The sequence below is a fragment of the Gallinula chloropus genome, assembly GCF_964237585.1.
Source record: "Gallinula chloropus genome assembly, chromosome: 18".
Taxonomy (NCBI): domain Eukaryota; kingdom Metazoa; phylum Chordata; class Aves; order Gruiformes; family Rallidae; genus Gallinula; species Gallinula chloropus.
The window spans coordinates 5,649,990-5,661,990 of NC_140103.1; the positions used below are offsets into that span (position 1 = coordinate 5,649,990).

The window sequence follows — 12,001 nt, forward strand, 5'->3', positions numbered from 1 at the left end:
ATCTAATTCCTCGTAGAGTCACGAGAGCCCTGAAAATCTCCTTAAAATAGCATCGATACGCACTTTCTGTCCCTATTTTAATATATTCATCACTCTCAGCCAATCAGAGCGCAGAAACCTCTTCGACCGCCCCCTGGCGTTGGCGCCGGGCTCTTTTCCGCCGCGCACCCCGCCCTGACGAGCGGGCGCGTTAACAGGGGGCGGCACCGCTGCTTCCGCCTGGCTAAATGGCGGCAGGGAGCCCTGAAGATCCCGGTTCGAGTCCCACTTCGGGCAGGTGCGGGCCTGGGGTTGGAACAGAACCCGGGGCTGCGGCGGCCGCCGCTGCCGGTGGGTGGCGGGGGTGGGACGGTGGGGGCCGTGCGCTGAGCCGGGCCTCCCGTGGGGATGAGCTCTAAAGCAGGATTTGCAGGCGAGCCCGTCTAATCCGCGCGGGGTTTAGCGTGTTTCTGGGTATCCCGCAGGTTTACGGGGGAACAGGAGCGTTCCGGGGGATTTGCTAATCAAATGTCTCTCAGTCAGGGGAGGAAGGCTGTGTCCTAGTGCCGTTTCCTAACGCGATTCCTGGGCTGATGAATCAGGGTTCAGAGGAACGTATGCTGGTCCCAGATCTGGAAGAGGTTGGCTGGTTTGGGGAGGGGGGTGTGTGTGTGTGTGTGTTCCCTTTCCTAAAGGTCTTTGCCCTCTGCATCCCAAGGGGATAAGGGCAAACATCTGGCTAAATCATCACCAACAGTGCCTTGAACAATCCTCAGGAGCTGGTTCGGATCTGGGGTGATGTTCCCCACTTGGTGGGTCCTGCCCCAGTATCCTCATGCTGGTCCCACTGATGCTCTATCTCATGCGCTGTGTTGTATCTCAGCCACCCCCACTCACCCAGGGTTTCCAGCTCCGTTCCCCGTGGGAAGGGGCAGCTGGTGCTGCAGAGCTGCTTTGCTGGCTGAAGCCACAGAGCCAGGTGCTGTGCCCAGAGGTGTGCATGACCCTGGACTCACCAGCTGCATCGCTGCAGCAGAGCTCTGGCTGCTCCTGGCCGCCCCTTCCAGACACTGATTAGTTTATTAAAGGATTAAAAGTTGGTTTCCCCTCCTTATTGAATGCTCTGATTTATGCGTGCGTTTAAATCAATCCCATTTCCTGCATTTTATCCCTTCTCCCTGAGGCTTTCAGGCTTTGCCGTGTTCGACATTTGTTATAATCACGTTGTTTTGAGGCAAGCGAGACACCGTGGGTGGTTTAAGTGATTTGAATGAATGAGCTGCACCACTTAGGCACTTGTCCCAGGTGCTAATTGCCCCTCCTGAGCTGTGGATACGTTTGCTCTGCCTCCCAGTGAAATATTAACAAGCTTGTTTGATAACGAAGCTGCTGTGTGCAGATGAGGTCCAAGCCCCTGCCTGGCCCGGGACTGTGTCTGGCAGAGGATGCAGGTGGCTGTGGTCTGCCCAGTGGGCTGGGATGCCCTGGGTGGGGGATATCAGGTGCTGCTAGCAGGCGGTTGCTGGATGGGCTACATAAGCAGCTTATTTTGTCATTTTAATTTTTTAATCCCATGCATTCGGTCGCGCTCTCTTATTAGTAAGCATTAGCTCTCTAAGTCCCATTAGATCCACTGAGAGCTTGGGCTTTGCTTGTGGGGACAGCAGTGGAGGAGCCAAAGTGGGTCTGGGGGCCTGATCCTGCAGCCGGTGATGTCTGTGTTGACCCCCGTTGCTGTGGGGCCAATCTTGGTCCTGTGGGACCAGATCCAAGGTTGATGGGTGCTTTTCTCCACTGTGCCCCTGGGCCCCTTCCCAATCCCTGAGCAGCCCCAGCCGGGCTCCCTCCACAACCAATCCAAGCCTGGATCAGGGGCTGGCCCCATTCAGCCCCTCGCTGCTTTATTAAGGCAACTATTTTCTTCTATGCAAATGAATACACTGCACCTCAAACCTGCTTCTGTCTCCTTCAGTTCTTCCCTTGAACCCCACGGCCGTCCCTGGGGCTGTACTTTGCTCGAGAATCTCGCGCCTTGGATTTAAAATTAGTTGACTGCTTCTCTTTAATAAAATTATTTCTGCCCTCTTTAAATAGCACAATATGTCACAGAAAGCCGGTGGGTCTGTTTGGGAAGATGAGGCAGCTCAGAGAGGGGAAAAAAAAAAAGGAGGGGAAAAAAAGAAAGAAAGGAAAATAATAATAAAAAAAAAAGTAAAACCACACATCTCCCCAAACCCCTTCTGCCTAATCCAACTGAATTAGAGGATTTCGAAGTGGATTTAAAACTAAATCTTGATTAGGGAGAATTTCTCTCCAAGAGCTGCTGCACGGTCGTATTAATGGGAAGTGATCGTGGTCAGAGGAAATAGGACAGAAATAACCGAGGGTAGCACATCGGCGCTCACGTCTGTGCAGGAGCTGAGAGGGTCAGAGAATTTCTCAAGAGGGAAAGGGAGAAATTAAGCATCGACATAACGAGACTGGGTGCCACGGGACCGGCTGGAGACACGGGGAGCAGCCAGGCTTCCACTGCACCAACGGCATCTCCCTTTATTTTGGTGGAGGCTTTCTTTCGCGAGGGGAAGAGCGAGCGGCGTGCAGGGCTGGAAGAGCTGGGAGGAGAGGTGGTCTCTGCCCGCACCCCTAGACACTGGTGTGCACCCCTGGAGGCACGGGCAGGCTCTGGGTGCTGACCCCCATGCTCTCGGGACACATGCCTGGAGGTGCCCATGGGATCCTCTCTCTGCTGACTGTGGTGTTCGTCCTGCCAGAGGGTAAGTGCTGCTGTCCCTGTGCCCTGCCCATGCTTTTAGAGCCACAGTCCTTCACATCCTCCCTGACCCCTGGTTGTTATTTATCCTCAGGATGTGATTTATCCTCAGGATGGATTTGGGGCATCCCCCCCCAAGCAACATAGCTGCGTGTTGTCTGTGTTGGGGTTTTGGAAGGAGCTTGTGTTACCATGTTTTATGTGGGCAAGGAGTGTGGGCCAGGAGCTGGGATCCCCTGGGCTTCCCTTCCCCTGGGGTTGGGGCAGGGACTCCCCTTGCCGTGCTCACCCAGCTCCCAAAAACCCTTCAGGAGATGAGGCTGGGCTCGGGGAGGGCTCTGGGTCCACCTTCAGAGACAGGGAAAGGTAATGGCAACAACAAGTGCAATGTGATTTGGGTTAATCATCCCAGAGATCAGGTGCCTTCAGCTCTGTGGATGATGGCAGTGAACACCCTTTGAAGGCTGATTTGGGTGGGTTTTTTTAAACAAACCTGAGAAATGCTGTAATTCCCATTCTGGTCTAGGGTAAGCAATTCCCAGACACAGTTGCTGCCACGGGCACATCTCTGGGGACTCCCCAACACTGCTGTCCCGGGGTCACAGGCTTGTTGGCTCACGGTTACTCTGAAGGAAGGTTTCCCTTCTGCTTCTGAGCTCTTCGCCTCCCTGATCAGCCCGGTGATAAAAGCAGCACCGCGTTCAGTAAGCCGAACCAATGAACCCACCCCTCCTGTGTGAATGCCTCCCACACCAGCACTGCTGAAACCAGAGGGATTTTGGGGAAACAGGCAGAAGGTGTTTCTAAGGAGCAGCTGAGCCCTGGCTCAGCGATGCCTGTGGTTGGAAGGTTTCACCTACTCTTTACGGACCCTGTTTCAAAGCTCCCTTGTTCCCAGTGTTTGATCCCAGCTCCAATCTCCGACTAATCTCTGATTTCGCACTGACCTCTAGCGGGAATTGCTTTTATATTTTTGGGGGGCCCAGTGGGTAAACAAGTGGCAGACAGCTCCGGGCTCTGGCTCGGTGCTTAATTTGACTTGGCAAGGCAGAGAGAGCTGCGAAGCCATCGTTAGGGAGCAGCTAGGAGGGAGTTGAAGTATTTCCCCCCTGGAAAAACAAAATATCTAGTTGTGTTTCATATGGTTCTTGTTTAGTGTCCGGACTCCAGTGTTATGGCTGCAACATTGTTGTTGGAACCAAAAACGTGGACATGGGGTGCTCGAACCCCGAGGTGATCACCTGCTCCCACTCGCACCAGGGCTTCAAACACCGGTTCTGCATTAAGACAGAGAGTGGTGAGTCTGCCCGAGGGGGGCTGGAGTTGCAGGGGGGCCCTGCTCAGCCCAGTGATGCTCAATCCCCAAAGCAAACCCTGCAGCCTTCAAACGGGGCCTGCCCAGCATGTAAGGTGGCAGGGTGTCACCCCCCCACCCAGGATGTCACCCCCCTGATGTCCCTCCTGTGCTTTCTTTGCAGTGGTCCTGGGCATCCTGCTGACCAGTGGCTGTGCCACCTCCCGTCACTGCCAGCAGCAGGAGCTGCCGGGGGTCCGCATCCACTGCTGTGACACAGACCTCTGCAACAGCTCCCCCCGAGCCCCCCAGCCACTCCCTGGCCTCCTGCTGCCCTGTGTCCTTGCTGCCCTGCTCCTCTCCTGAGACCCCGGGGCTGGGGCTGCTGTGGGACCCTCGTGAGGTGGTGGTGGTGGAGGGGAGCAGGAATGTCCCTATCCCTGCTCTCACAGGTGTGGAGGAAGCCCTCCTCTTCCTCCTCCTCAATAAAAAGTGCCGAATGCTTTGTCCTGTATATTTCCAGGGCAATACCTCGGTGATACCCCGGCGGCAGGGGCTGCATCCTGAAGAGGATGGTGGGGATGATGCTCGGGGGGCGTTGGTGGGGTCTCGCCCAGGGCCAGGGGCACCCTCAGCCACCCGTGGGGGCTTTGCGCTGCTCTTCCCACGAGAGGGCATCCTCGGCCCTCGCTCCGCCGCCGGCCCGGGTGGGATTCAGGATGCAGGGGTGGATGGAGCAGCCACGCAGGGCGGCACCTCCCGTGGGGTCCCGAGGGGTGGGGAACGGGGTGCCTGCGGGAAATGAACCCCGTTTGGTTTGTTGGGGTGTTTTTTTTTTTCCCAGACGTTATCCCAACCGCAGAGGCCAAACAGGAGCTTTGACAGAAAAATTCTCATCCCACACGGATCGGAGCCCAAGTGGCTCGTCAAGGTCATCGCGGGGGTTTGCGGTGGAGCTGTGAATTAAATGCATGTGTCTCAAGATGCAGCCTTGTGCTTTTATCACCAGGGAAACAGCATAAACCTCACTGATGAGAAATGAATGAATTTTTTTTTAATTCTATTTTTTTTCCTTAGATAAAAAAAAATAATCAAAAGACCTTTTCCATGCAAAACATCAGCTTTTTGATGACATTTATCTGCTGCGTGTCAGAAAACAAGTCAAAACTCTACTAAAAATATTAGCTGAGGAACCTTCCCAGCAGAAGCACCTTGGGGTTGATGGAAAACATTTTGGGATTGTGAAGATTCAAACCAAAAGGGGATCAGAAAAAAAAAAAAAACCCTGTGAAAAATTATAAGAACGGCAACACTAACCAATTCCCTGTCTTTCCCCCTTAAAATGTTCCTTATGATTTTCAGGGGAGCAAGGAACATTTCCTTGGCAGCTGGAGTTATTCTCACTACTGGTTATTTATCTGCCTGGCTGAGTGCTGTGCTGAGCGCTCCCACCAAAACCTCTGCAGCATCAGCCCCATCTGATCCCAGTTCCCATTAATCGGCTGAAGCTGGGATCAGGCTCCCAGCAGAGGGGATAGAGATGGTGGCTGGGGGTCCTGATGTGGTGTGGGCCACCTTGGTATCCATGGGAAGAAGCAAGGGGTGAGGAGATGCCAGCATCCCCTCCATCACCATCCCCTCTGCTGCGGTCCCCAGCCGCCCGCCCTCCAGCCGGTGATGCTCCTGGCCCCTCGCTGCCCCCCTTGCCCGGCTGAGTCATCCATCTTGCACTGTGTAAGAGGCCTGTTGCAATTAAGTAGGCTGAAGTGCTCCTGAACTCTTTAACCTTTGCCCTGGGATTGCTCTTTTTGCCCCGGGGCTGTGGATCAGCTCCATTGCACTCTCCAAACAGCGCCTGCTACTTAGCTGACATTTCTTTCTCCTGCTGGATCCTATTAGCACCCTGAGGTTGAAAATGCTACTTTGGAGTGTTGTAAGGAATGTGATTTATACTGGAAAGTAGCGGCAATCTATCTTTCCCTATACACACACTACACATGAGGCTGGAGAGCTAAATCCACATCGCCTGAACAAACAGCGACTGGGGTAATTGTCGAGGAGGCTGCAGGCCTTGTAATGGGGAGAGGAGGCTTGGCTGGATGGTACAAGTGGGGCAGGCACTGGGTTGGGGCTGTTGGGCTCGGGGCAGGCAGCCGGCAGTGGGGCTGCGCAGGAAACCTGCTCCCCATTGGGATCCCATCCCCATACCAGTGCAAACTGGTGGTGGGCTCTGCTGCTTTCCTGTCAGTGCTGAAGGTCTCACTAGGAGCTGTTTGTGAGGGGTCTGGTTGTGGGGTCCATCATGTGCTTCTTAATGCTCCTCCTTGCCTCTTGGTCTCATGTCAGATGGGAGCTGAGCAGGATCTGCATGTGAGTAGATATCATAGATAAGGCAATATGCATGGGAGGCAGATGAAAACAAGAATTGAATGGTGCCTGAAGGAGGGCTGATTAGCCTTTATCAGATATGACACACTAACCACTGAGGCTCCTTGCTGGAATACCAGGGTTAAAATCTTTGCAGCATCAAATTTCATCCTCCTAAGCAAAGAGACACTTTCCATAGTGTTTGTGTGAATCTTCTGGATAAGCCCTGGAGACTGAAACTGTCTCAGCTTCATCTGGGCATTAAAAGTCCCACCCACGTGTTTAAAAAAAAAAACCCAAAAAGCCCCAAACCCAGAAACACACAAGCTGACATTTACTCTGAAAGATCTTCCCCCTGCATCGCCACATGGCACCCCGTGTGAGCAGCACGTCCTCCCTCCTCACCGGAGCCCGGCTGCATTTGAGCAGAGCCGTGGGCATCCTCCGGGGCATCCACACAACCGGCCCAGCTGAGAGCCAAGAGCTTGTTTTGCAGAGGTGAAAGCATGTGCACGGACACACAGATGAGGTGTTGGCACAATACTTTCTGGGAGAAAAAAACAACTGCAAAAAAAAAACCCCTCCACCCCAACCCCAACCCTAAGCAGCCTCTGTGTCAAAAGCCCTTTCATAAAAGCCTCGGTAGCTGAAGAATTGCCATTGTTTCAGTCTCCAGTGAGTGCTAGTCTTAAAATATTTCCAACTCGGAGCAGGCTTTGACATTCTGCCCAGACCCAGGAGAGGGAACAAACATGAATTGAGAGATGTTTCTACAAGGCACAGATCCTTCTTCTTTCTGGAGAACCACGTTCAGCATCTTGCATCCCGCAGCAATGTTGTGTGTGTCCCCCACACAGAGCGGGAGAAACACCCCAAAGCACCCCTGAAAGCAGGGAGGTGGGGACTTCTTGGGGGCTCCCAGTGAGGCGAGGGGAGCTGGCCCAGCCTTCATGCTGTGGTGCTGGGCTTTGCTTTTCCTGGCTACTCAGCCTTTCCCTCACGGAGAGCAAAACCATTCCCTCCTCCCCAGCTGTGGCACTCTGGGCTGCTCTTGCTTGAGTGCTGATGGCTGCGCAGACCCAAACACCCCACCCCACTGGATGCCGTGGCTTTTATCCCCTGGAAATCGAAGCAGCAGTGGTATTAACCCCCCTCGGCCTTGTTCCAAGTGACTCTGGGTGCAGCGGGGTGCAGATTTGTGAGGAGGAAGTTCTCTCTTCACTCCATCACTGCCTGCAGGAAGGGCAGGTGGGGGATGGACCACGGCCTATGTGCCCACTGCATCACTTGCTCGGTGTGGTGATGGGAGCTGGGGCAGGAGAACCTCAGACCAAGGCTGGGACTTGACTTGTCGAGGAGTCACAGCACGCAGCTCTTTGGCCAGTGTGCACCTTTTCTCACACTCTCCTTCCCCCATAATGTAAAATAAGGAGGATGGGAGCTGGGATGTACATGGTCGGCTCAGCTCACGGCCGGCTCAGCTCAACCCCTCCAGGCTGAGGTCATCCCCACCTTCTCACAAATGACTTTTTTGGCAGAAAGATGCAGAAAACTGCCGGAGCTCCACAGGCAATCGGGAACGAGCTGGCTGCCCTGGGATGTGCAGGCTCTGAGCACAGTGCTGATGCTCAGGATCACTACTGAGAGTCCGTGTGTGCTCCGGAGACCACGAACGATCCTGGGCTTATCTTGGCTGTGGGCATTCATCACGTTGGATAAAAGGGAGTGTTTACCCAGGAACGATGTGGGGTTAGAATTTAGTAAGTCCTTGTGCAACTCTTTATGGAGAGGCAGTGAGGACAAATAAACATCTCTTAAAACACAGTCAGCACTCAGGCTCGCTGTTTAATTCATCCTCCGGAAATGCATGTTGTTTATAGCCATTCATCGCGGGAGCTCGGAACAGCAGGGGTTTGATCCTCTCCAAATTTCAGGCAAAATATGGGCCTCATTCTTCTTTGTTTGTTCCTAGGAGAGAACACAAGGTCAAATCTTCAGCGAGCGCAAAGTTTGCTCTAAACTACTGAATAGGTTTTATTTGGGAAAGTTTTTTTCCCTCCTTGCTCTCTGACTTGTACTGTGCCCCCTCCCTGCCGCCCCACCCCCCCACCTAGCAAACCCAGGAGGAAGCCAAGTTCCCAGAGGATTTGGGTTTCCTCCTTGACTGATAAAGGTTTCTGGGAGGAATCAAAGCTGGGTGGCCAAAACCAGAAGCTCCCAAGGTTGAAAGCGAGGATGTCTCTTATCTGCTCCCTTTCATGAAGAGGCAACCAGGGGAGGAACCACATGTGGGACATCTAGCTCCCTCCTCCCTTGGGGATGCTGCAGTGGACCCTGGTAGAGAAATCCCCTTTCTCTGGGCACTGATTCAGCCCCATCCATTTTGCACAGCCAAGAGGGAGCGATGCCCGCTGTATCGACAGAAAAACCATCAACTGGGTCATGTTGCCCATTCCCCTCCTGGTGCAGAGCTCTCTTCGCACACAGGCAAAGGGGGAACTCATTGCTCAGGGGGATGTACAGGGCACAATGTCCTTACTGGGCCGGGAACTGCAAACCTTCTGGCTTTACTCAAACGAGCTCAAAGCCTCAAAAAAATGCTCTTCTTCTCTAGGACAAGAGCCAAAGCTGCCCTCTGCCAAGGGCTGGGCTTTGGGGGTGGGGGGTGTTGAATAGAGGGAGAAGGGGGAGATCCTTGTTCATGTCAGTAACCTCATGGCTGTGCTGGAGCCAGCAATGTGCCTGACCTACATACAGCCCAGAGATCTCGGAGCATGATCGATCCATTGCCAAGCGAGCGAATGCAGCAGTGTGGGGAGGACCTGTCCCCCAGTACCCAACTGGCATCTCCCCCTGGTCAGCTGGGACTCCGTGGCCGTGTTGGAGTGTCTGATCACTGGGATGAAGCTACACGGCAGCAGTTTGTCCTCCATCCTGTGTGCATCCCACAGCCCCAGCATCTTGGCCTGTTACCCTCCAAACACATCAGCCCCAGCACAGAGCAACCTGGACCCATGGAGAGGTACTTTGAGGCTTTCCTTCTGCGTAGCTGGCTTCTGGGATGGAATGGCATAGGCTTGTACGTGCCCCTGGGACATCTCTAAGTAATGCACAGAGAGTTTTGGCTGCTAATAAGTCAAAAGGTGTGCTCTTTGGCTCAGAAGCTAGATTCACATCTCCTTCTGGAGGCTGCTAATGGATCATCAGCGGGTTTGAGCGTCCTCCCTCCCCAGCTGCCTGGTTTATCTGGCTTGGCAACACACCCGTAAACCTTTTCCTTTGACTCTGTTGCTGTAGCATCTTACACCCCTTGGCCACTCTCGCTGACCTCGCAGGTTCTGCTGCAAAGGACAGGTGCTTCTGTCTCAGTTTGGTCTTTCCTGTCCTTTGGCAGGGATGGGTGGGAGGGTGGCAGGAATATAATGTCTAACAAGGGGAGGAAAGGGAAGACACTAAGGTGCCAGTGATTTACCCCTGCTCCAAGTCCCCAAATTCTTCCTAATTAAGAGCTAAGGGGAATCAAAATGCCATCTGGAGACACAGTGGGCCTCATCCTGCACTCTGGCTCTCCCCAGGCATGTGGACACGAGCTCACTCACCTGACTGCTGCTGGCATTAGCCAGTGAGCATTGATCCCAAGGGGAGGGATGGACAAACACTCAGAGCAAGAGACCACCACGGTGTGGGTGGCAGCAGAGGAGAGGGGTGGGCAATGGACACGTGTCCTCTTTTGGGACAAAAGCCAGGTCTTCACCCCTTGGGTGAGACCTGCAGCAGGGCTCCTTCCACGGAGCAGCAGACTTTATTTCTGACAGCAATTACAGAGCTCGTTAAACACAGAAAACCAAACCCTGGTGTGTGGAGTAAGGGAAAATAAGGCAAGTTAAAAGGTGGGCAGAGCCTGGCATTGCCTCCTCCCGGCGGCATCGCTTTGCTCCCGGGGAAAGCACCGTGGTGCCAAGTTTCAGTTCCACACGGCAGGAATGAATCACAGCAAATCGCTGACGGAGCCGCCGCCGCCGTCAAACACCAACTGCTCGGGTATAAAGGGAAAGCACTGCTGGCCCCCGCTCCTGCCATCTGAGCTCAAGGCTGCTAATTAGTAAATAAGGGATAATCCGATCAATTAAGTGCTCAGCCCGGAGGCTGGAGAGGAGGGCACACCTCTGCCAGTGGAGAAGGAGGAAGGGAAGGGAAGGGATGGCTGTGTGGGGTCGGCGTGCGGCTGGCGGCATCTCTGGGGGGCTGGTGGAGGCTGCTGGGGGTCTCTGCCATGGGAGTCTCCTTGAAACTCGAGCAAGTGATACCCTTCTCACTGAACAGTTCTCCTACTCCATGATTAATTGGGTTGCCCTGGATTTGGCTGGTGGGATGGATGTGTGGTGTGTCTTATGCCCCCCCAAGGTGTACTGGGCTCCCCTCCCACAGGCAGATGTGATGCTGGTGGTGGTGACTGCAGGGCAGGGAGGTTTTTTTGCCCTGAGCCCATGGGCAGACTTCATGCCTTCTCCGGCCATCCCTCCAGGGATGCAGGGGCTGGAGCCTGTCCAGGTGTTGTCCTGTCCTCACTCCAGGCCACCCCCAAAATTATCCCAGCATCATCACAGCGGGTAAATACTGGTTTCCCGTGCCCAGGGGTCTGGCACCTCAAGGGCGAGCGAGGCAAAGGCAAGCTGCAGGGATGGCTGAAGAGTTCCAGACTTGCAAATTCAACCTCGGGAGAGCAGCAAAAGGAAATTAAATGCTCACTCGATGATGGTGAGTAGGGCTCTCTGGGGGCTTCACAGCAGCCATCCAGCTCACCTGCAGAGCCCAGGCCACAGGACATGGCCGTGGGTCCCACTCCCTTATGCCATCCCTGCCCCAACAGCCCCGTGCCCCCAGGGCTCAGCACATCCCCTGCCCGAGCATCCCTTGCTGCACCCCCTCAGCCAGCTTTGGCACTCCTCAAACGTTTTCCACCAGCACCGATTTCAATTACGTGTTTGAAAAAAGCCATTAAAGAGAATTCCCCAGGAAACTATTTTTATTTCCCGCCTCTCCTCCCTGCCTTCCCCACCCCTCTGTCTCCTTCCAAACTAACGAGACTAATTGAAAACTGCAAACATCTTCCAAGGGCCCAAGGCAAACACAATGTCAAGCAAATGGAACTCTTCCTAAACTGTGCAGGATCACATCGACCCTCCCTCCTGCTCGCCTGCTCCGAGCATCCCTCCTGACGAGGGGCTGCGTTTTGCAGTCTCAGAAGGTGCTTGGGTTTTGAAACCTTTGATATTTTTTTCCCTCCCTCCTTTGAGGAAGGAAAAAGAAAATGCCTGAGGAATGAGAGCTGTCAAATGCAATAATGTGAAATCTTACTTTTGCCTGGCAGGCGGAGAGGGGAGGGGGGGGAATCTCTCTGGTGTGCAGTGTTAAGGGGGGGAAGTTGAAATGGGGAAGCAGGGAGGGATATTAGAAAAGTTACCCTGCTTTCTGCCAGCCCTGCAGGTAGGAAAAGAAAAATAAACACCCCCCCTCCCAAACCCAATAACCTGCAAACCCAACCTGACAATAGCCCTATTCACCTCCCAGGCTTTTATCCACTCCTGGTG

General features: G+C 54.0%; 1 protein-coding gene across 1 annotated transcript; it reads left to right on the forward strand.

The window, feature by feature from the left end:
- Nucleotides 1-2,637: 2,637 nt before the first annotated feature.
- Nucleotides 2,638-4,409, forward strand: LOC311198643 (uncharacterized protein; the record flags this gene model as incomplete). Its single annotated transcript, XM_084272629.1, has 3 exons — nt 2,638-2,753; nt 3,906-4,046; nt 4,228-4,409. Exons 1-3 carry the CDS (start codon nt 2,678-2,680, stop codon nt 4,407-4,409), a joined length of 399 nt encoding a protein of 132 aa, XP_084128755.1. The 5' UTR covers nt 2,638-2,677.
- Nucleotides 4,410-12,001: the final 7,592 nt, after the last annotated feature.